The sequence below is a fragment of the Hermetia illucens genome, chromosome 3 (assembly GCF_905115235.1).
Source record: "Hermetia illucens chromosome 3, iHerIll2.2.curated.20191125, whole genome shotgun sequence".
NCBI classification, from domain to species: Eukaryota; Metazoa; Arthropoda; class Insecta; order Diptera; family Stratiomyidae; genus Hermetia; species Hermetia illucens.
The window spans coordinates 96,739,884-96,765,650 of record NC_051851.1 but is presented as its reverse complement, the minus strand read 5'-3'; the positions used below and the strand labels follow the sequence as shown (position 1 = coordinate 96,765,650).

Genomic DNA, 25,767 nt, shown 5'->3' with positions numbered 1-25,767 from the left:
TGTTTTGTTTTGGGTATCATTCTTCCTTGTTTGCTTTTCCTAATTGAAATGCGATCTGACTGAGGAGGTTTCATTACAACTGTTGATGTAAAGCATTTAATAGCTCATAGAAATTTAGAGGGAAATTTTCATCAGGTTGTCTAGATGTTTATTTGTTCTGACAAAGAAAACAAATTGAACTTCCGCAAGTTGGATGAAATTTCTATTTGTAGATGTTTTATGAAGTGCAAAGTCGGTAGGTGACGTGAGGATAACCGATTAATTATCATTGGTTAATCTGAGAGAGACCTACATTTTCTGATAATTAAATCTAAGATTAGGCAAACTGAAAAAAAGGCAAATCGTCTTCAAAAAATCTACACTTATGAAAATTGATTTCCATGCCTGGAAAATTACAGCTGCAATAAATGTTTCCGCTCCTTCAGCGTTTCAGTAAATTTTTCTCAATGCCGAAAAACAGTGCTTAATATCGCCTACTCACATCACAAAAAAAAGCGTAACCACCGGCATTGGATCCCGGGGAAAGACGCTCAACTATTGTACGTACAGAAAAGAAGCAATTACGAATACATTACATCGATGTAATTTTCTTGCCCGCATTCGAGGTTTGAAAATTGAAATTTGAATCGTCAAACTTCGGCCAAGGAAGGGAAATTTATCATTGTGGCTGTACTGCTCCGCTTTGCCGCGCAACATGGTGGGCGATTTTTTTGAGGAGGGGGGGTGCCTACGCGTGGCGAACAGACCGTGAAGGGGGGGGGGACATTTTGAGCTTCTGTGGAGCGTCCATGTTATATTGGTTTTTGTGTAACAGATAGGCGAAGCTATTGGGAATATCATCGGTTTAAAGGTATTAGAGTGGAGCCTGTAGTTAGAATTCGTGTTCCTATTGAGGATCAGCGATAAAATTCATCATCCTGGATGGTTGACTTGTAAATCATAGTTCCCATTGTACTCCGCCCGCTGCTGTGGCGAATGTTGATCGAGTCAAAGGACGTTTTCAGCGTCGATTAGTAGTTCTAAATTTGGACGGAGTCTTAGACCCAAAACAAATTTCGACTCTCGTAAAACTTCTGCAAGATAGCGGCAATAAAGCTCTCTGTCCCAAGTTCACTTTCATGGGGCTAAACGTAAACCCGGCTCGTCATCATCAATTTAAATCTTAGGATTATAGGCAACCGACTCCATACATATTGACTGAAAGAAATCTAGCGATACAGGCTAGTTTTAAAACAAAAACAATAACTGTAATAAGTAATATGAAAACACATATACGAACAAATGTATTTGTAATACTTTTTTTATTGTTTTAAATTCTTTTATTTTTCAAATTGATGAAAAGTGCTTTGAATTCATCATTCATCATTCGTGCTTTATTTTCTCTGCTTGCGTTCAACATTTCTAAACCGATTTTTCTTTGCATTTTCTGTCCAAAATGAATTTTATTTAGGTGTTAAGTGTTTTTTGCGACAGTTCAAAACTGAATATTTTCTGTCCTTGCGGAGATAGTGATGAGAAATAAATGAAGAAATGATGAAGAATTATGAACACTAAAACTAGAAAAAAAAATAACCCAAGCGCTTAACAAAAGGAAATGTTAGAAACGATTAATAAAATTTGAAAAAAATTCCTTTAACTTTTAAGCTTTAAATCCTATTTTTTTTCCAAATGTAACTTATAACAATACATTTCTCATAATATATATTCGAAGACATAGATATTCTACATATTGTCTTATCAGGCAACGTTCCGCCACTGTATGTACTATTCTTCGCGCGCAGTTCCATTGTGGGGAAGCGCACCGAAGATACTGTAATTTGTACATTTTGTATGAGTCGAAGAACATTAAGCTGAAAGCCTCCGTTTGTGGATTTATATCCTTGGCATTCATAAAGTTTGCCCTCCAGTATCCGAAATCAATGCCCGAATACTGTTTACCCAGCGTGTGCATGAAGTATACTGCCTTAATTCCAGGGGTAGGTATCCAACATCCGGTATGTTTTGTCCTGCACAACTCGTTATTCACAATAGTGAACTTGAGCCGACCGCAAGAACTCAAAGCTGAGATTACCTGCTGGAACCACTTTGAGGTAGCCTCATCAGTGCACTCCAAATGCAGGATCCCATCGGAAAAACCTTGATTATTAAACCTTGGCTTCGTCCCAGGCTCCAACATTTTCTTCCACAGCCATTCCCGCAGGATGGTAAATTGTCCTTCTGAAATCCTTGGGAGAAATTCCCACGGCAACAGACAGAAATAAGGCTGCTTTTTGCGCGTCTTTTTTCTCACCTGTTTCTTCGTATTCTTATAGGAGAGGCTAACTTCGTCTAGATCTCTTTCGGTGATTCAATCACTTCCCGACATATTGGTCCTAGTCCCCGCGGGAAGCGTGGAAGTGACCCTAGTGCATTGGCCACCACAGATGTATAGGCGTTGCGCGCATTATCGCTGAACGAAGAGTGTGCTGCGGCTAGTGTAGGTCTCACCGTAGTTACCAGTTTATCCTCAACTTCCACCGAAGATTGTGCTTCCATGCATCCGATTTCTCTGCACATTAAAACACTTGGTAATGCAGCGGCGTCCATTTTTTCTCCGCAGTGCCTCCCTCTACCGTCATCTGGGAGAATCCTCAGGTTTACCCCTGCCTCTTCCACTAACAGGTCTATTTAGACAGTAGCACCGCCGACGGGTTGACCGTCATCCTTGTGGTCTTGACGCTTCCTATCCGCATCTTCAGTTGATGTGCTCTGCTGATTAATATTATTTTGATATCTCGTTTCTTCTCTAGTATTTGATTTGGGAGTCGATGGTTTCTTCCCATTGTAAGGCTTTGTGTAAAACAAAGCCTTATTAAAATCGCTTCAATGTCTGTCTGTCTATTTGTCTGTCACACGCACTTTTCACAGCAGCGAATGTTCCGATTGACACGAAATTTGCTGGGAAGGTGTGAACTGTGAACGCATACAATGAGGTACATTGTTCTACCTTGTGTTTAAGGCGGAGAGCGGTTATCACACCTACAAAAGAGGGATGTAAAACTTTGTTTATCAAATATAGTCGTGTGGGTTATCAAATAAAATATCTCGATTAACACTTTCCGAAATCATTCTTAGTTTATTCATCAGATCATTCAATGGAAAGGCGGGTAGTGCCGCGACTATAAACTGATCATTTTTTTCACGGACTCATCCTCAAAAACTATCTAATCTGCCTCTATGTATTGTCCAGGCCTCAAAATACCCTCCATACCAATATCTACTCTAATTCTTTCTCGCAGTTTCAAAAAGGTGAGCTTTGAGCTGCCGTTGAAAAGTTCTTTTGATAATGGTGTGGTCAGCAATGAACTGAAAGGTGCCATTTTTTGTGAAATGGAATGCTGTGATGTTGTGGAGATGGTTGCCTGTGGAAGTTGGTTTTCGATATCTGTCAAATTCGATGTTCCTCCTCTTGTTGATGACTAATAAGTCCTCCCAGCTACGACCTTTAAATATCAAAAACGGACTATGATTGGTTTCTAGAGAGTACTCCCCTCGGCCTTGCCAAACTAATGTGAATATGATTTTATACTCTATAAGGCCGAGTGGTAAAAAACTCGAATCGCGTGTCGGGTTGTCTCTGACGGCTACCGCAAGTCACGCTCTCTTTATATGGGAGCCAGATTCAGGCAGACGGAGATTTCGAATACAATAGAAAAGGATGCTTTCTACAAGTTTTATAAAGCTTCCTTAAGGTAACATTGTGATCGTGATAAGTGATCTGAATGCCAACACTTTGCCCGGACATGTGATGGGGAAGCACGGTCTTGGCGACGGTAATGACAATGGTGGAAGGTTTGTGGATTTCTATACACGTATTCGAGCACAGAGCCTGTCATAAGGTCAGTTGGGTTTCAAATGACCGACCCCATACGAGCAATCAGATTGACGACTTTGTAATCAGCAGTAAATTTACGAGATGTCTCCTGGATGAGCATAAGAGAGGTTAGGATATCGCCCTCCAAAGGGATCGCCATCTAGTGGTCGGTTACATTTGCTCGTAGGATTGAAGAACTTCAACCCCCGAAGTTCAACATCGACCGCTTATATGATCAAAAATGTATACCGCATCACGAAGGAGTTTAGACGTGGTTGCAAACTTTTGGATGATTCTGTGAAGGATATTAACGGTCGACCACGATGACGACAATTGAAGAGGTTCGAAGAACACTTCAACATCGTTTTTAAGCATGTCACATCCGGTGAAGTTCCGCGTCTTGTGGATGAAATGACTAATTACCGTAATATGCGACTACGGACTGTTCCTCCACACAGAAGAGAAATCCTCTCGGCCATCGCTGAACTTAAACGTAGCCGCTGCACCTGCAGTTATTGAGGATTTGCTAGTGCCATTCGTACGAAGATCCTGGGAACTTGAGTCCTTTCCCGGAGAGTGAAAGAAGGAGACGTTCATTAAGACTCTAATGAACTCTAAGGGTGCTTATTTTGAGCGTGACAATTAGAGGGGTGTCCACGTGCGTTGGAAAGATAATAATTGGTTTGCGCCCTGGATCCTCCTGCATTGACCACATCAACATCATACGGGTCGTTTTGGAACAACGCGTGGAGCTTAGATCTTCGCTTTACCTGCTCTTCATCGGTTTCGAGAAAGCTTTCGAAAGCGTGAACAGGGAGTGTGTCTGAAGTGCTGAAGTGAGCCGAATTAGGGAGAAATTAGTAGCTCACTTTTTCTTCTTGTTATCGGTGACGTCCTTCATATTGTCTTAGCTTGAAAACATGAAAGGATCAATAGATCATGCCACCTTTTCTCAAATATATCGACTATGTTGACATCTGCTCGCTCTACAGTTGGGCTGAAGATAAATTCCAACAAAACCAAGGTTCTCAGTCTGATAAGTAGTAATCGCACTCTCCCTACCTGCATTATTGAGCAGGTCCTGGAATACGTTCATAAATTTGTACATCTAGGAGCCGTGATTTCTGCCGTAGGATAAACCGTACTGAATATTGCCCGACACTTTAACAGTGCTAGATCCGCTTTCGCTGTATCGTCTAAAATCTGGAAATGCAATTATCTGAACACCAAGATCAAGTTGAAACTGTCTTGTACTAGGGTTCTTTCTGTGTTGCTGTATGAGATTAGCCCATAGAAGGTGACCACCACTGGCGCTCGAAAGCTCCAAGCCTTAGGGAACAGTTTTCTGCGTGGTATCATCAAAGTACGCTGGCCTGATACTATTTCAAACGAAGAACTTTGTCAGCGCACAGGCCAGGCGGTAACTAATTGAATTGAATGAACAGCAATCTAAGTAACATCAACGGTGGGATATTGGGATTAATAGGTAATAGTAAGCAATAAAGGACAAACTAGACTTTAGGTTAGGTAGACATAGATTCACTGAGGAAGAACACAACTGGTCCTGACAATAACGATATAAGTAAAATAAAAAAAATTTTTCGGCATGATTGGAAAAATTAATCTTTTTTTTGTTAACTACAACGTAGCCAGACAAAGCGAATACGCAACAGTAGATTTAACTTCTTCAAAAGATACAACAAATATCAACATTTGAATCGATTTTCACACAAAGAGGTCAGTCGAATCTCATAGGTTCTCAGTGTACTAAAGCGGAAGAGTGACGTAGCTGCCAACTGAATCGAAGCTGACGTTTCTGCCAAGGCACTGAGAGACGGTCTTCTAATGAAATCGCGACGACACAGGGCCCGTTCAGTACACGACAGAGTCCTATAAATTTTATAAAATTTTCTTCGCTCTAAGTTTATATTTCGGCAATATTCAATATTGAAAAGGTAGCGTGTGGTGTTGATTACGATTTAGGTGTTGGAATGCTTTGGTGCGTAGTGCATACAAGCTCGGGGTCGAACAAAAACATGAGAAGTTTTCGGGACCTGCATTGGGAGAATGGATGAGCGACGACAGCGATAAAGACGTCTGGTGGTCTTTTTAGTACAAAGTGGATCCAATCGATTTTCGGTTTGGTATTTTGCGATCTTGTGGAAGTTATTTCAGTGTAATAAGCGATTCATGTAGCTGCATTTGGCAGTGTTCGTGATTGAAAAAATTGGATGAAACGGAGCTTGATGTGGGGACTGCAACGCAAATCCCTGCAGGGACCATTTGAATATACAAACGTCGACATAACCTCGAAGATTAGCTGAGTCACGGTCAGGAAAATGATTGCGCCACTGACAGTTGTCGCTTGTCATTGGCCCCAAAGTGTTTCCCTTGAAATTTATTATTAAAATATTGTTTCTGTTCGATTGTTCGCGATCGGGTATGCAAAGAGGCATTTCTCCACCGACTCGGACCTTTCTCTTGAACTCTCTCGCGGTGAAACGAAAGTTTTAATTTCGACTCCTCTCTTCACATTTCAGTAGTATCACCAGCGGGACGTAATTATCCTCTAATCAAATACAAAATGTTTATCTGGGACTGGTTCACTGGCGTTCTAGGATATTTAGGTAAGTTGCCCGGCAAGTAGTTGGACGGACCTGCAGAATATTTTTATCTTACGGCACTAGTGAGTGTGCCTGAAGCGAACAAGTGATTTCCGTGGCATTGTGCCAACTAAACAAATGTTTGATGAAAACTTGACTAATTTGCTCAGTGGATTTTCAAAATAGTGTTGAAACGCTTTTGAAGTACGGGATTGTCGTATACATTCAAGTCTCAAGCCTTTTTCAGAAATGGCAAACGAGTTGGGAAAGGCTCCTAGGTTTTGGCGCTTCATATGTTTTTGATTTGTCTTACTTAAACTTGGATTTTTTCTCAACCCACTTCTGTCGTCTTTCAGGTTTGTGGAAAAAATCGGGGAAGCTTTTGTTTCTGGGTTTAGATAATGCAGGAAAGACAACGCTTCTTCACATGCTCAAAGACGACAGGCTGGCCCAGCATGTGCCTACCCTACATCCTAGTAAGTATGGTCCTTATGCAACGAAGACCTCTAAATTGACCTCAATTTTTACTACGCTTTACTTGCAGCCTCAGAGGAGTTGTCGATCGGCAACATGAGGTTCACAACATTCGATCTCGGTGGTCACACTCAAGGTAAGATTTTGGTTTCGTGTCATTGTTTTTGTCTTACTAGTCAAAAGCTAGTTTGATGCAAAGAATTATGCTAATTGCGGTGTCATGGTTTGTCGCTATAATGGCAGCCGTTCGCTGCCCGAAACCATTAATGCTTGTCACTGTTGTGTGACGACACGGAATTGGTGATAAGATAAAAGCTGCTACTTGAATGAATTTCATTTTATAATTTCTGTAGGTATGGGGGAATGATTGCTGTTCGAATATTATTATAAACTGATTAAAAAATTTGGTAAATTTGTGTGGACATGCTTGATACGAAGGTCATGTGGAATGGAAGTGTTTGATGATATCACGATTTCCTCCTAAAGAAATTAATGGAGATGAGTTATCTTGCAGTGATTTTACTTTGCTACGAAGTTAGTTTGAATTGGTATTGAAAATGGAGATTTTTGTGTGTGTGGTAGCCAACTTGACGTTATGTTAAGCGAAAAGAGAGTAAACTTTAATTATCCGAGTGAAAGACAAATCGTGCTGGGATTATTTTATGCTGCAGATAGTTTGCCAGAAACTCAGGCGGCACATTTTGAATTTCATATTTATCTAACGACACGTTATCCACGACGCGTAATTCTGCATCGATCCTGGTGGTGTACTACTATTGAAATAGATAGTAGCAGCTGCTTGCATAGAAGAGTCTCAAAGTACCAACAATTTCTCAACATCTGCCTAATCAGGCAGAACTGACGGACTTGAAAATTGAATTGACGTAAATCTTGAAGTTATACTGTCATGGGAAGCTAAATTAAGAATTCATCTTCATCAAGACATCATCAATATCAGGTTGGTTTTTATCTAACTGTGGATCCTTGTCGGAATTGAGGGCAGCCTCCATCAGATGGAACAAAACTTCTGTCGATGCGGACTGAACACTTTGGGGTTAGGAAAATTTACAAAATTTTAGAAGCTTTTCTATAGTTCTATAGCACCGATGTGCGCCTCCCGCCCGAGGGGGTGTGGCATTCCCTTCGGAGTGCAAATTTTTTTTCGAAATAACCACAGAAATCCATTAAATGGATAATTCTAAGCAAATAGTTAAATTTTTCGTTCAAGTAGTAGTTTTCAAGGTATTCATGTTCAGACATGTCGTTTTTTCATAAAAAAAATACATGCTATTAAATGGTTTTCCGCAAATAACTCGAAAGCCATGCATTTTATGTAGAAATGATATTAACCAGAAACAAATATTAAATAAAAAAAGTCAAGCGACGACGGCTTTACGGTTTCTTACCAGTGCAGAGGCAAATCGTCAGACGCTGCCTCACCTCTGCCCTGGGAGCAGCGTGACCGTAGCGGCTCGCAGATGTTGAATGCTCCTCCATTTGGTCCGGTCCAGCATTAAGTTGATGCCCCCATCATTCTCAAAACGAAATATTAAATAACAAAAAGAAGTTTTTTTCTTAATTTTTTTAAAGGTGCAATATGGTCGAATTATAGCTCGTCAAACTTCAATTCGTAATGTCTATAAAAAATTAATACTTTCAAGATCAAATAACACAAAACAAGTAACTTTGAATGGAAAATGATCTAGAGCTTCTTTAAAGTGCTTGATTTTTATTTAAAAAATTCAGGTAAAAACATTATTTTGATCAAAGCTCCATTATTTTTTATCCCACTTTGAAAGAGTTTAGATCAATTTCCTCTAAAAGTTATTTATTTTGCGTTATTTGACCTTGAAAGTATTAAATTTTGTTTAGATATTACGAATTTACGTTTGACGAGCTTATAATCCAGTCCATATTGCACCGAGAAAAAATTAAAAGATTTATTTTTTTTATTATTCAGTTTACTTTGTTTCCGGAATATAATTTCTACACAAGATGCATGATTTTCTATTTATTTGCGAAAAATCGTTGAAAAACATGCATTTTTCCAATGGAAAAATGACATGTTTGAACACGAATAACTCGAAAACTACACGAAAAATTGTTTGCTTAGAATTGGCCATTTAATTGATTCCTGTGGTTATTTAAAAAAAAAATGTACATCCCGGTGTGGGGATGGTGCCGCACATCGGCGCTTTATAACTTTGGTTTCTTATGTCACCCCCTACCTGGACCCCAACTTCCATGTCAATCGGCCTTGACTGAAAAAATTCGGAGGTCGAAAGCTTTTGGGGGTTTAACGTGAGTACCTGCCGTGTAGGCATAATCCCGCGGTCCTCTTCGGACACGGATTGATTTTGGGACCACAATCAAGGCCCGCCATGCAAGCACAGCGATCCTGGTTTATACTGAGTGCAGGCTCAGCATTCATACCAGTGGATGCGAGGCCTATCTAACATCTCTGCCGCAACTAAGGTGTACGGCACCCGAGTTGTACAGCGTAACTCTACGCTTGAGCTCCGAGGAGCTCTGTCCGCGATGTAGGCATAACAACAGCCACCATGAAACTCCCACTAGGGGACCAACCGCAAATAAACGGGCCGAGAACACATCCTCCAGGAATTCTTCTGGAGCATATACTCTCTACGTGGGACCAATTCTGGATTGAGCTGATCAATACTAGGGGTCGGTAAGTTTTTTCAGTCAGACACGCGAGGATTTCAAGTGGTTGTTTATATCTATATCGGGCTCGGCCATTTTTAAGGTTTTGTTTGTAAAACAAAACCTTATTAAAATCGGTTTACTGTCTGTCTGTCTGTCCGTCTGTCTGTCTGTCTGTCTGTCTGTCTGTCTGTCCGTCACACGCATTTTTCTCGGAAACGGTTACAGTGATTGACACAAAATTTGGTAGAAAGGTGGGAACTGTGAACGCTCACGCATATAGTGAGTTACATCCTCTTACGACCAATTTAAGGGGGGGTCCCCATACATGCAAAAGGGGGGTGTAAATTTTTTTTTCTTCAAATATAGTCATGTGGGGTATCAAATTAAAGGTCTTGGTTAGTACTTTTCGAAGCCGGTATTAGTTTTGACTTCTGCTGAAAAGGTGGGAAGTGCGGGGGGTTGAAAGTGGTCATTTTTTTAACGAACCCATTCTCAGGAACTACCAAACCGAAAAATCTGGAAAAAATCAGGGGGCTGCCACTATATGGTGCCTAGGCTCCGAAATACCCTCCATATCGATACCTGTTCAAATAAAGTTAATAATAGTATATTACTATAATTTTTAGTAATTGACAGGAAAACCCCCCTTAAGTTCACCCTAGAATCACAAAATTTCGCAGCAACGTAGGCTACAGTATAGACCATGATCCTACCAAATTTGGTGAAAATCGCACTATTACTAACAAAGTTATACTAGGTCAAATCTGTGCTCCTCTGCAAATTCAAGACTATGAATGCCAATATCACTTGAAAGTGGCTATTTTCACATAATATATGCATATTTTACGTGCTACATGCTAATGGGACAAATCTACACCCAAATATCTTTATAAAAGAAATACACAAAACCTTTCTTACCTGAAGCGTCTAGCTTCCGGTTTCCCGACTTGTTATACGGTTGCCATAAATACGTATGCAGAGCGCAACTAGTCAGCCACATCTACGCGCTATCGGTTTCTAGTGACGTGATTCAGCTTCCCTTAGGATTTTCCAAAAATGTTTACTATTCGTCCTTCGTTCTGCATCATGAAGATCTAGGGCAATCCATTCACCGCGTATTCTGGGATTGTGGATTCAATTGCATAGCCTAACTCGCAATCAAGCTTCCGCCCTTCCCCAATGTGCCTACCTACTGCTGCTTCCGCTTTCGGATCAACACGGGTATCTGGCACGTATGCTTCATTTATTAATTTTTCAGGCTTTTTGCTGTTAGTGTGACAACACAGCGAAGGTCATTGATACATCGAGAAACATAAAGTTCGGAGCCACCGCCGGAGGCTATCTAGATATTCAAATTCGTCAATATCATTTATTGTTCTGAGCATTAATGCTAATAGAAAGGGTGCGAAGTTCAGTCAGATTGAGTTATTTGGTTTCGTCGGTGTTTCTCTTCAGTCCGACTCCTTGCATTTTTCTCCAAAAGCAAAGTCATGGCCGATGTCGGTGTATGAGAAAACTTCTCACATTGGACCACAGTGGTCTGAAGCATGTTAATGCGTTTGGTACAGGTGGATGTAGAACGGTAATCGGCCTGCTCTCTGTAGAAAAGTTCGGGCTATGGAAGTGTTATTGATGCGTTCCAGGATTATTTGAGCTCTTATCCTCACGAGAGCGTAAAGCCGCGGAAAACATCTTCATTTGACAGCGTTGACGACGAAAATAAAGAGGGGTGATGGAACCTACTTAGGAAGAACTTCTAGGTAAATAGTAATAAAAGCCCCTTTGAAAGGTTTTCTTTGATTGAGAAACGATCTAGCAAAATACGTCTGGATTTCAACAAAGTTGTTTATTGCAGTGACATTTCTGCAAAACTGCCTGCCTTGGAAAATTGAGAGAGATATTATTTTCGCTACAAATTCTTCTCTTTGGATCGTGATCTAGCCAATCAGATGGTGTTTACTTCCCGGAATATAAATGATTGACAAATTTTACAAGCCCCAGAATGTTGTATTTTAGTTTCTTGGCAAATTTACAAGAATGCAATGGGGAAACAAAGAAAACGATCGATCGCTGTTACCCGAGATCTTTATGATAAACTGGACGCTCGGGGTGGCGAGAGAGATCTGTATCGATTGACAAAAGCCGAAATCATCGCAGACACAATATCGAACAATTATGTTGCGTTGATGCCAGTAACGCTATTTTGTTTACCGATCAACGAGCCATGACAGCGGGAACATTCCCAGCAGATTTCAACGGAAGTTTTTTCTTCTTTCACTTCTACAAGCACTGCCGACATTTGGAACAATTGCACTAGTCAGTGCGACTGAAGTCAAGGAAACAAGAAAACGAATGAAATCAGTGAAACAACTAGAGCTAACGACATCGCATCTGAGTTCTGCAAAGCGAAATCACTGTGGCTTAGTGAGTTCTTCATCGATCTATTCAGGAGGGTAGAACATCATCTGAGTTGTAAAAAAGCACCACCATTCCAATGTGAAGTGTTGAAATTATCAACCGATCCGTTCGCTGGCCCATACCATGAAGATTTTAGAACGCATCCTTGACAACCGTATTCGTGGCATGATGTTGATAACCGTGAATCAAGCCGTCAAGAATTGCGCAACTACTGACGCAATACACGCTGCGCGGCTACTCATGGAGAAACAATGTGAAAAGTATCACATTCTGTACATTGCATTTCTGGATCTAGAGAAGGCATTTAACCGTGTGCCCCACAAACTCATCTGGTATGCTATGTGGCAACACCTAATACGCAAAGAATTCATACACTGGTTTAAATTACTCTACCGCGATCCGAAAAGTAAAGTTCGAAGTGAGGCGAGTATATCAGAACCGCATCGTATCTCTGTGTTCATCAAGGAAGCTCTCTCTCTCTCTGACAATTCCTTTCTGTTCTTATTATGGACGCTGTCACACGCGACATATAATTTCCAGAGCCCTATACACTGCTTTGTGCATAACGCTAGAAAAACAGCGTTTCATAACAAAGCTGATCTAGAGCAGCTTGCTCAAAAATGGAATAATCGCCTCATGCAATTTTTGATGACCGATCCTAATGAGGCAGGCACAATCAGTCAGTGGCAGTGACGTACCCAGAACAGCTATCAATCAAATTAAATTACCTCACGTATTCATTCGTTTGATTGCCTTTTCGACTTCTTTTTATGGTAGCTGTGGATGAGAAAATTCTTTCGCTGATATCTTGCGTAAAATTGTCAACACCATTTCCGTTACCGGCAAATATTTTCCATTTTGTATATACATGTATTCCGGTCATAACTTGTCGTTCCTGAAATATTCAATTATATTTATTTTCGCTAGAAGCACCGAAAATACACAAGTGGCCATCTGCTTCTTCTCAGCGAGGAAATTGTATTGAAGGTGTTTCTTTTGGATGTCGTTATTTCCTGCTCGGGAGGCTTACTGGCTCCCAGAGATGTACAGATCGTGACGAGGGCTACCTAAAATTTTTAAAACGCACCACGAGTATCTGAGTGCCTGGATTTTATTAGTAGGTGTAGTGTCCTCTCCGAACGGGACAGTTGAAACTTACCAAAGCGAGAGATAATCACTCAAACAGAAATTACTACTAAGTCGATCAATTTTCGGCTTGAGGCACGTTGATAATTGCACCTTGACCCGAACGCACTATATCTACTCCACATGTAGTCGAAATAGATATGTGAAGTGGTATACAATTTATGTATTTTTTTTCTGAACTTTTCTAGACAATGAAGTGAAACATTGTGAAAAAATACAACACTTAATACTCAGAAGAGATAATCTTGAATTAAGTTTAACTCATTTGACTTTTTTTGTTTAATTCTCAAAGTCCTCAATCATATCACTGCGTAGGAACGTCGATCTCCTCTTCAGCTTCCGGAAGACATTCTGAGAAGTGCAATATAACTTTAAGGCCACTCACTCGTTGGCCGTCTTGGGAATTGATGCTCTCCCCAATGTGCTATTTATCCTTTGCAACTTCTATCTTCTGATCAACACGTCCGTAGCCCATAGTTCTTCGTTTAATATTATCACCCGATTCCCTCTATCAAAATTGCAATTTTCAACTAGAAAGCATCGAGGGTAATTTCAAGGCTGGATAGAATTATCAAATGGAAAAAACCCCAGCCTACTTCTTCTCAAAATGGCTTAATATCATTATTTCAAATGAAAGAAGAATTAGTCTAGACGGATCTGCGTGCAAATGACTCCTCAAGACTGAATCGTGTGTTGATCATGATATGGAGAGTAAATTCTTATTACGTATAACTGTAATTGTGTTTCGTAACAAAACGAATACCAAGTTTTTATGAGATCTTGGACGATGTTCTAATTAGTTATTCAAAAGGCAAATAATATCATAGAATTCTTAAATGAACAAGATGACGGGAGAATTGACATAGCAAAAATGTAAAAAAAATATTTGTTTCCTTCAATAATATTTTTTGACTGGAAAGTCAGATGTCTTAGTTCAATTGAAAATATTTAAGACGTTTCAGCAAGAGCAGTTTACGCAAATGATCGGCAGCATTTAGTAGCAACGGACTTAAAAACAGCAATTTCGCAAGAGTGGTTGGACATAAAGACATTTCGAAAGTTAATTTACTGCCAAACAGAATTTTTCAAAAATTGGTGGTCCAACTACTTACTAGAAACTCAAAATTCTCAAGACTATCGCTCAGATTTCGATATTTCGACAATTAATTGTAGTGCGACTAAGCAAATTTCGCTCCATATTTTCGAATATTGCTATTATTTTTGTTCTACTTCAAATTAGAACATGCATTTTTTAAGTGTTAGTATATTTTTGTAAGGTTTTGTTAGCAAAACAAAACTTTATTAAAATCGGTTCAATGTTTGTCTGTCCGCCCGTCTGTCTGTCACACGCACTTTTCTCAGAAACGGCTATACGGATTGAAGCTAAATTTGGTGAGAAGGTGGGGACTGTGAACGCCCAGACATGCAATGAGTGATATCTTTCTACGTTGACATTTAGGGGGTGGGGGTCCGTATACATGCAAAAGGGCGGTGTGAAAATTTGTTTCACCGAATAAAATCATGTTGGATATCAAATGAAAGGTCTCGGTTAGTACTTTTCGAAGCCTGTCTTAGTTTTGAGATTTATTAGAAAGGCGGGGAGTGGGAGGGGGCGAAAGTGATGACGTCTTTAAAGGGCCCATTCTCAGAAACTACCCAAAAATCTGAAAAAATCAGCCTCTATATGGTTTCCAGGCCTCAAAATACTCTCCATATCGATATCTACTCAAATTAAGTTAATAATAGTATATTACCATATTTTAGAGAATATATCCCCATCTCTACTGTTTGAATCTCTCGTAGGGACTTCTTTAGGGAATGGAAAAGGGTATCTCCTCATATTTAGGCGAAAAGAGGACGCCTTCCCCATAACCAGCAATTCGTCATGGATCTTTCCAAAGTGTACGTCCGTACGAATTTTTCATCCACTTTTTACGTCCACTTTCATATTAGTTCTCCTGACGTGATTGGTTACAAACTAGCTTGGGGCGCGCTTCAACGGAACCCTGTACATGAATTTCTGCCTAATTGTGTTGTTTCTTAGAAATGATGAAGATTCACATGCAATTCGCTAAGAAGTTTGGAACTGTGAACACACACATGCAGTGAATGATAGTTGCACGTTACATGCAAAATGCACCAAATATAGCCATGTGTAGTATTAAATGAAAGATCTCAACTAGTAATTTTCGAAAAATATTAGGTTTCATATCATTTGCGAAATTAAGTATAATATATATTACAGCAAAAGTCATCTCACTAGTACGTTTTGTGGGAATCCTACTGTTATTAACAAAGTTATGATAGGTTGTTTTGCATAAGTTCACTGTTCACTAAGACATGATATGTACATATAATGTTAGCATTTATTTGTACATATAACGTTAGTGTCATATTAAAATAAAAAGTCTGACTTATTTACCATATATGTATACATTATGAGCTTTTGACAAACAATTTTACATAAATGGTTTACAAAATCTTTCGCAGATGAAGCGCTGAGCTTCCAGTTTAAGACTTGTATTGTTATTTTGTGTTTCCCGTTTAATTCTCAATGATACAGTTTCATTATCATCACAATTGTTGTTGTGCAAATGATAAGCCAAGAGCAGGGGGACAGAAAAGAGAAATGTTCATGAAAAACCGGGTTACGAATTAGCCAACTCGAACAGTCTTTTGGCCACCCCTCTCATTATATTACTATATCGGTTTATTGACATTAATAATTGACCCCCAACACACTTGGGGATCGAACATTCCCTTCTTCTGAAGTTGTTGGAGATGATTTTCATTTTCATGAGGCATAACGATTTCGACAATAAGCCTTCCTTTAGTTAGATTTAGCATCGGACCTCAGGGACCTCAGGGGATGCGCTATCATGCGTCCTCTTTAACCTGGCCCTCGAGAAGGTGATCCGTGATGCTGGAGTGAATGCAAGAGGTACGATCCTCTTCAAGTCCACCCAACTACTGGCCTATGCTGACGATATCGACATCATGGGAAGAACCACCCGAGACGTTCAAACTGCCTTCATCCAGATCGAGCAGGCGGCGCGAGATCTTGGGCTGCACATCAATGAAGGCAAGACAAAATACATGGTGGCAACGTCAGCACCGAAGACGAATCAACCAACAACATCAAACCGCACTGGTCAAACACAAACACGAACAAGAATAAGGATAGGGGAATACAACTTTGAGACCGTTGACAATTTCTCCTATCTAGGGTCGAAAATCACAACCGATAACAACTACGATGATGAAATCCGCGCACGGTTGTTGTCAGCCAACAGAGCCTACTTCAGCTTACAAAGACTGTTCCGCTCGAAACGTCTCACCATAGGGTCAAAGCTCTTACTGTACAAGACTATGATCTTGCCAGTCCTCATGTATTCCTCGGAAACTTGGGTTCTTAGCAAGAAAAATTGCGAACTCTTGGCCGCGTTCGAGAGAAGAATCCTCCGAAGAATTTTTGGCGCCCTACATGAGGATGGACGATTCCGTAGCCTACACAATGACGAAATCTATGAGCGATACCATGACCGTCCGGTTGTGGATAAAATCCGGCTCAATAGGTTACGGTGGGCGGGTCACTTAATCCGTATGGATGAAGATGATCCCACCCGGAAAGTCTATAAGGGCAATATCTATGGTAGGAAAAGAAGACGAGGCAGACCCTGCCTAAGATGGAGCGATGGCGTGGGCCAGGACGCCAGACAGCTTTTAGGGATATCGAATTGGTGGACCTCGGCGCAAAACCGAGATGTCTGGAGTTCCTTATTAAGGCAGGCCTAGACCGGATACTGGTTGTTGCGCCGTTGATGATGATGATGATCGGACGTCAGACATTATTTTTTCATAGTAGACGCATATGCAGAGCATTTCCTGTTTTATGCTCCCTCTTATTATTCTAAAACGACCCGTGTCATGTCTTACAAGCATGAGTTGTTCTCGACAACCACCTAAATGTTTTTAGTCGTATACGATGGATTACTGCCAATTAAAATACAAACATTTTGGCACTGAAGTGACAGTTTTCTAAAAATATAATTTTCAACGTACTACCTCATCGCGAAATATAATAATCGTTGGCGCAACAATGCATATTGGATCAGGGCTTTGAAGTGTGTTAGAGCACTTCATTCAAGATCCTAACGGTACGCTACAGTACATTGTAGGAGGTCAGCATTGCGTTGCCCGATATTATTCCCATCATTTGACTCAGGTATTCTAATTCACAGCTGAGTCGACTGGTATTCGTGAGATTTGAACCGCGACCTTCCACTACGACAGCCCAGTGCTCCATTCGGACACTCGGGAGAAATGATCTAGTCTATATTCTCTCATACACCTCAAAAGAACATAATGTGAAAATCTTGGAATGTAGTGCTTCCTCTATTTCGTAAACAATGCGCATTTTTTCATATTGCATGAAAGGGCTACTTCGGCTATCATCTTTCTTTTGTCGGGAGAAATAATTTTTTTTTTTTAAAGTTTTCGTTTGGCAGAACTACTGAGTATAAGTCAAATCCGGTCGTTTATTTTGTTCAAGATCAATATTTATTGCTATTTAGTTAAAATGAGTTGAGCATTATTTAAAAAGAACATGTTTTCACTGCCGAATCTCTTTTATATTATATATGCCAGGAACACAAATATTCGAACCTCTCTTCTTTCTGTTCTAGCCCGCCGTGTGTGGAAAGATTATTTTCCTGCAGTGGATGCCATCGTTTTCCTGGTTGATGCTTGGGATCGTGGTCGTTTCCAAGAAAGCAAAAATGAATTAGATTCACTGCTAACAGATGAAGCTCTATCGAATTGCCCCATCTTAATTTTAGGCAATAAAATTGACAAGCCGGGTGCTGCAAGCGAAGACGAGTTGCGTAATGTTTTCGGTCTTTACCAGCTGACAACAGGAAAGGTATAATTATTGCAAGTATGACAAATATATTTCCTCAAACGAATGTTTACACATTTTCAGGCTAAAGTACCTCGTTCAGAGCTTCCTGGGCGTCCATTAGAGCTTTATATGTGTTCCGTGTTGAAACGGCAAGGCTACGGTGAAGGTTTCCGTTGGTTAGCGCAGTATATTGATTAAGAGCCATAATTTAAAGAATTTTAAAGAGACACAAGTGAAACAGAAAATCCGGATTCTTCTATTTAACAAAAGTACATTGAACTTGTGAAAATATCAAACAACACCAACAAAACATACATTCAAATTCCTAAAGACCAACCACGCGGAGTCAAGTTAAAGTTAAAGTGCATAAGAACAAGCGTTTCGGATGGGGCTATATTTTTCCACAATGCATTATTTCGTTGTACCTATTACTTTTTTAATTGCATATTACCTTTCAAGTTTGTAATTTAATTTTAGCGAGTGAAAGAGATAGAAACTGGAAAGTGGCATATGTGAATGTTCAGCTTAAAACTATTATTTGAGAGAAATATTGATAGAACGGATCCAAATATCAACAAAGTATTCGCGCTGTAAATTGTTTTCCCATTATTTTTTTACTTATTTGTTTACTACGGAAACTTGATTTTGTTTTCTTTCTTTTTGTTTTGTCTTGTTTACACTAAATCGTACCAACCTAAACTTCTAAGATTGAAGCTAATTCTTTTATATTCTTTTTGGGAGGAGAGTAACTTTCGTCATGATTCATTATGGTAATATTTTGTTGAAACGTATGCAACCAAAAGTCAATCAACCATCTTATGTTGTATTGTCGTCGGGCAGAAATTGTGTCGTCATTGCGTCGTGTGATGTATTTAAATTAAACATATTATTTCCTGAATTGTAAAAAAGAAAAGAAAAAATCGCAAAGAAAACAAAAAAGAAAGCAAGATGCATGAAGAGTTAAGGAAATATAATGAAAATTATTTCATTGATTTTTTATTTAAGAACATACACTCACATAAAAGAATGAAAACATTTAAGGAAAAAAATTGAAAAATGATATAAAATAAATTTGTTTTTCTACCTAATACAATGTTTTTTGTTTACAAGATAGGTTCCACAGCTCCCTCTATATGACTAAATATGGAATGGAAATTATCCCCAAATTACATGAACATGAATAGACCAAGTGCACTGCTTTGCTATTGAACATTTGTAAGAAATTATAAAATGTCAGCATGAAAACAAAGATTTCCCTAATTTATTTCTTATCACAGCTGTTAATTTTCAATTTGGAGAGGTATTTTGTTGTTCTCTTAGTTTTACCTTTTCCTTCCACACTCATTCATCAATTTTCCTAAGTTATCAATAGAGATATGTGTTATTAGGAACGGGAGAAAAGATCGATTGTTAAACTTCTTTTGAATAAAAAGAGGAAAGTGGCCTGATAACGAAGTTCTATTTTTGAAGTCTAACTAATCATCAATTTATAGTAAATAGGTAGAAGATCGACATTTTACTCTCAGGAGAATTAATTTTACTACTTTCGATATAACGTCCACAAACTGTTTGTGGTCGCACTTAGGTGATTTGAAGAATTCTAGGCAAGTAACTGCAATGTATTTTTAAAACTGTAATATACAAGTTTTCCAAACAATGAATAGTCCTGCAAACTTTCGATGAATGCCAAGTTTTTGATTTTTTTTAGCATGTGTTGGCAGAGGCTGGTCTATTCTGCTGCTTTTAGTACATCAACTATATTCTTCCTCCAATCTTCTGAGCACTCGATTTATTTGAATTAAGTAGTTAGCAACCGCCCAACTAATCTCGATATGGGTAAGTTACGCCCTCTGCTTGTGCTTCTGTTATTTTCCAATATAAGGAAACTATAATAGAGGCCTTTAGGGAAGTTAGTAGTGACCTTATTATCCCAGCGAAAGAGATGCACGCAAACGTGTAATCGAAATCCAAATTGTGTGAAATGTGCTGGTGTCTATAAATCATTGAAATGTCCCACCAAAGAAACTTATCAAAAAAATACAGAAATTAAGACGTAAAGGAATGTCGCCGCCGTTGATAATAGTTCCCCAAAAAAAGAAAAAATTTATATGTTGTTAAAACCGACAAAATGGAATTCCCGTAGGTAATTAAACAAGGCGTACAATAAATAATGACAATCGTAACCAAATACTCAAACAACAAACTTTTTACAAACTTTAAAACATTATCTACAGTTCGGATTGGAAATGGGTTGCAGGTGTATTTGTGAGAGTTGAAAATCTTCCTACAAACTAAGAAAGTAGACATGTACTATTTCTTGCGAGATCTACCAACGCTAATCTTCGTTGATCCTGATCCACGAAAAATTCAAACGAGCAAATCAGAGGAAGATCCAAAATATTTGTGAAAGAAGATGTCAGCCACCACGAAAAACAAAGTTGAGGTTAACAAAGCGCAGTTTATGTCAATTGATGTAAAATCAATGGAAACGTGAAGATCTCATGAATATACTAACCACTTTGATCTAGTTTAATCAAGCCGAGGAAGCGGGACGTTTCAGATATGAAATTGTTTTTTTTTATGTGAGGGACCATGTAAACACGAAAATTCCACTTGCAGATAGTTAAAAATTCAATTGTGGACTATTATTCAAGTATTAGTTACACAAATAATTTGCTCTCCAAATTACTGCATCGATAATATTCCAAATGGGACTATTGCTTGTTAAATCGATGAATTTTTTTGGCCCGCGGTTGGAGTTTGAAAATTCAAATTTGATACTTCGGATTTGTCTTCGTTAAGTATTATTCCTATAAGGGTTGTGCATTCTTACTGTAAATTTGTAATCAGAGCAACTCTAATAGGTAACATTTAAAAGATCAAAGAGAAGTCTAATATTATGCATCAATTTTTAATTCGACTAGTTGGCGAATAAAAATATAAAAACAAAGATAATTACAGAATAAATGAATAATTCACATGTGAATAAATAAATAGTTATTACTCGTTAGCCAACAATTTATTAAGCAGAGGAAAATGGTGTACACTTTTAAATTGGTTTAATTTTAGTCTCTCGTGAAGTTGATTCATTTAATTGCTCTGAAATGTCATTCCTTTTCGATCAACAAGATACATTACCTCAATTTGCCATTTTTTTGTAATATAAATTAATGTTCAAGGCGCAGGGCTACTATATCATCGGGCCCTCCATGAAGAAGAAAGGAAGACGGAGCCACCCATTGCGTAAGTGAAAGGTTAACTCGGGGCTAATATTTCCTCGTCGATCTTTGTGCATGTTATTTTTTTTGTGATGTTGTCCCCTGCCTTGTTAGGCCGCTAGGTAGCTTATCTCCCTAGGAGAAGAAATTTTCAGTGGTATCAACCCGGCTCGAGACTTCACGTCTCTATTAGAGTAGCTTGCCTCTGGTGGGTTTAGTTGATTGAGTATTAAGTCAAGGCACGTGAGAAAATCTCTGTGCCCTGACAGGGAGATCATATTGTTGAATCAAAAACCTCGGAACTGATCTCGCAGAACTACTAGCATTTGGGTTAGTTCAAACGTGTGCCGTCCGATTCAAACTATTATCTCGGGCAGTCGGTATTCACGACTGGCTAACCTGTCTGGGGAGTATAGTTGGTTGACAACCTTGGTGACCGTGTTGGTGTCAAGGGAATGCAACGCCATATTTTTGTTCAACCGATGTAGTCGTCGGAAGATAGAAAGAGCTCCTTCATTTTAGGAGATAACATTAACTTGAAAAATGGATTCTGGAAATCCCGAAGCAGGGAGAATCAGCTCGGCCATCAATGCACTCGAACGGAGTATAGCCGTGGGGTTGACGATCAGCCCGCAGAGCTATCCTTCGTTGCTCTTGCAATTTCTGCACATTTGCTATCCTATGATTCCTAAACCATTCCAAAAAACTGGAAGAAGGGAATTATCGTTGAGATTCCGAAAAAGGGCACTCGTGTGGAGTGTAATAATTGGAGGGTGTCTGCGTGCTTCCTGCCGCTGCGAAAATAGTATTTAAAATAATCCTAGAACATATCAATGAACATATCGAAGGCTTCATCGACAGAGAACAACGTGGTTTCCGTTCCGGATCCTTCTGACTTGATTACATCAACACCTTGCTGATTAATTGGTAACAGTGCAACGAGAATTAGATGTTCGCTTCACAACTCATCAGCAATTTCAGTTTGACGGCTTTTTCCCGTGACAAGCAGACGAGAAATTTCATTTACCAATAAGCAATATAATTACTTTTCCATGTTTAGCCCCCTTAGCGTCTCCATTACAACTCTCCCGATTTCCTACTTCTCATCCCGACATTCACTTATTTTGAACAATTTAAAAATATTCGTTTTTATTTTCTTTTTCATATTTTATTTACATAACCATATCACCTTTTAACTTCTCCCAAATCCCTAAAATTCACTTAAATATTTCGAACCTTTTTGTTGCTGCTTTCACATAGATCTGCTATGTTGCATATTATCAAATACATTTCTAATGTTTGTTTCTGGGTAATGCTGCGAATTTGAAACGACTGCACACAATTTACGGAAAAATTCAATGAAGCTTTTTTGTTGTTCCAGCTGACGAGAAGTTTTGAGTTCAAGTTCCGGACCGAAAAATGAACGCGACATATGGTAGCTAGGGAAAATGAACCGGGAGCCAGCTGACTCAGGAAGTTCGTGGCTGCTGATGGAATCACGTCGCTTTTCTTTTGGATTTGGAATTTTAAAAAGGGAAGACACTAAGGAAAAGTGAGGATTTCGATTTGAAATTTGTCCGTATTGGTTGAGTGAGAAGCTCGGGAAATTGATTCTAAACGTCGCACTGATAAACTAGAGTCGGCCTCGGAGGATAACCGCAATTGTATTCCTGGATTTCGAGGAGTGCCAAAGGGACACTATTGTTGGATGGCATCTTCCGAATTTTCATTAAGATTCAGACAGTGGATCAAGTGACACTTTTGGAGCAGAGAATACAGAAGCCTCCCACACAGTTCGCAACCACGCGACAACAAGGATTTTCGGTGGTATTAAAGATGCTTTACCGATAGCCGTTTCATCATTTCATGTGGATCCTACTTCAAATAAACCGGGTTAACCCACCAAATTAGATCTCTCGTTGTTTGCAGGTAAGTCCATGGTTTGGGAATACAATAAATCCATAGAATATTTTAGGGTTGTAAGTAAAGGGAAAGTAAAAGGAGAACATATGTGCTCGACGATGTTTTTTTCTCATTATCATTGTATGATTAATTTTTGAAGTTACAAGTATAATCTGGCATCATAGAGCGTCAGACAAATTTCTAACTGCTAAATTTTGGTCCAGGTTAAGGGGCATCACAATTGTACAATGCTATGTACCAACGGAGACTTCCGATGTAGTGAAGAAGGATGCTTTCTACGAGCAATTAAACGCGGTTCAGGTGAAATTGTGATGGTGATCTGAATGCCAAGGTGGGATCTGATGCAATGGGGAAGCATGGTCTTGCCGACCGTAACGGTAATGGTGGGAGGTTCCTGGATTTCTGTATCTTCTACCGTCTCGTTACTGTTGGCAGATTGTTCGAGCACAGAGCCTGCCGTAACGTCGGTTGGGTTTTAACTGACGGTCGCCGTACGAGCAATCGATTGACTACTTCGCGATGAGCGGTAGATTTCTCCTCTTGTGGATGAAATGGATAGTATCGTAACTTGTGGATACGGATTCTTCCCCCAAGGCGAAGAATAAAAAAGAAAAGTAAAGAAAAGAGTAAAGCCGTTCGACTTGACGGTCTCCCAGCAGAGTTATTTATCGCTGCACGTGCAGTTACTGCAGATCTGCTGCTTTCATTCGTACGGAGAGTGGAAGAAGAAGATGATCGTTAAGATTCCAAACAAGTCGGGAAAGCGGGAGCTGGACGCTTTAGGTATGAAAGGTTTTGTGTATTTCTTTTCTGAAGACATTTGGGTGTGCATTTGTCCCATTAGTACGTAGCACGCAATAGTGGGGTAGCACCATTTAGTGGGAACCTCTCGATGTTTTTCAGATTTTTGGGTTGAGTAGTTTCTGAGAATAGGTCCGTTAAAGAAATGATAATTTTCGACCCCCCTCACTCCCCACCTTTAAAGCAAATGTAAAAATTAATACTGGCTTCGGAAGTTACTAATCGAGACCTTTTATTTGATACCGCCCTATATTTGATGAGAAAAAAAATATATACCTCCCTTTTGCATATATGGGGACCCCCCTTAAATTTGCCGTAGATTGATGTAACTCACTGTATGCCAAATTTGGTGTCAACCGCTATTACCTTCTCCGAGAAAAATGTGTGTGACAGACAGATGGACAGACACCGGAGAAACTGATAGCTATTATCCGAGTGACATATGATGGCGCAAAGTATCACGTGCTGCACCGAAGTAAAGTCTCGGACGACTTTAAGGACCAAACTGGAGTCCGCAACGGTTGCATCCTGTCACCGATATTATTTTTTCTTGTTGTCGGTGAAGTTCTCCATGGTGCCTTGTCCTGAGGACACGGAGGAGCCCAATAGATAATGACATCTGCCCTTAGACACTTCGACCACACTGATGACATTTGTTTCTCTGCCCAGTTCATGGATCTTGACCAAAAGGCTGTGGATTTGGAAAGAGAGGCAAGTAAAGTTGGACTCAAGGTAAAGACACCTGCAAAAGCAGGATTCTCAGCCTGACGGGTCATCGCATTCTCCCTATCTGCATTAATGGGCAGAGTATCGAAAGCGCCGATCACTTTGTACATCAAGGAAGCGTGGTTTCTACGGACGTTGGCACCAAACTAGTTGTTGCCCGACGCATTAACAGCGCTAGATTCGCTTTCGCTGCTCTGTCTAAAATCCGAAAATGCAATACCTCAACAGCAAGATCAAGTCGAGATTGTTTTTTGCTGGTGTTTTTTCTTTGTTGCTATATGTGAGTAGCACATGGAAGGTGAACTCTACTGTTACTCAAAAGCTTCAAACTTTCGTGAACACCTACCTGCGTCTTATCATTGGAGTACGCTGGCCTGACACTATATGAAACGACTGGCAGACCATCACAATCAATATACACCGCCTTAACGTAATGAAGACAAAGATGTTGCCCGGTTCACTGCAATAACACTCGATGTTCATGTCCGAATATAGGTACATTTGCTATCGATGTGGTGCTGCACCCCTTACGGAGTAAGGCCCGATGAGAAGTTGCTAGCCAAGAGCGGCCTAAACATCGAAGGTTATAGGAAACGACTCAAGGGCCTACGGAATCAACGATAAGCCTATGACCGAGGAAAGCGGTAAGTCCGAATTAGAAGAAACCGACTCCATCCTGGATAAATTACCCTTTATCCCCTCTCGATGTGGTGGCGCGACGGTTCAATTACATCAGGGTTTAGAAGCATGTTAGAAAACTGCTTTCAATGCCGTAACGGTACACTGCAGTATACTACAGTTTCATCGTTCTCGAACCAACAGTCTCTATACAGCGGAATTATTATTATCTTACCCACTATCCACTTACTATGTTGTCATGATCATTTTTTCCATGCAAGAGTTGGTATGGCTAGGACAGAGTCTACTAAGAAAAGTTATCAACTCTCAAACGCTGACAAATTGAAAAATGCTCTAGTGTAAAACTTAGTTTTTGTTTCTTGATGCCTTGACCGACGATACTGCAATAAATGTAAACAAATC

At 39.6% G+C, this 25,767-nt stretch overlaps 1 protein-coding gene across 3 annotated transcripts; it reads left to right on the top strand.

Annotated features, from left to right (window-relative positions):
- Positions 1–5,653: 5,653 nt before the first annotated feature.
- On the top strand, positions 5,654–19,146 carry LOC119651270 (GTP-binding protein SAR1b). Of its 3 annotated transcripts, none has more exons than XM_038054770.1 (6): positions 5,654–5,808; positions 6,394–6,480; positions 6,813–6,932; positions 7,001–7,066; positions 17,844–18,079; positions 18,140–19,146. In XM_038054770.1, exons 2-6 carry the CDS (start codon positions 6,438–6,440, stop codon positions 18,254–18,256), a joined length of 582 nt encoding a protein of 193 aa, XP_037910698.1. In that variant the 5' UTR covers positions 5,654–5,808; positions 6,394–6,437; the 3' UTR covers positions 18,257–19,146. The 3 variants fall into 3 exon arrangements, with proteins under 3 accessions (XP_037910698.1, XP_037910699.1, XP_037910701.1); XM_038054771.1 differs by having other exon boundaries at positions 5,656–5,808; positions 6,397–6,480; XM_038054773.1 differs by lacking the exon at positions 5,654–5,808 and adding an exon at positions 6,164–6,183.
- The last annotated feature ends 6,621 nt before the right edge of the window (positions 19,147–25,767 follow it).

Coding starts and splice junctions, on each gene's coding strand:
- LOC119651270 (XM_038054770.1), top strand. CDS start 6,438: ATGTTTATCTGGGACTGGTTCACTGGCGTTCTAGGATATTTAG. Junction 6,481..6,812: donor TGGCGTTCTAGGATATTTAG/GTAAGTTGCCCG, acceptor GTCGTCTTTCAG/GTTTGTGGAAAAAATCGGGG. Junction 6,933..7,000: donor TGTGCCTACCCTACATCCTA/GTAAGTATGGTC, acceptor CTTTACTTGCAG/CCTCAGAGGAGTTGTCGATC.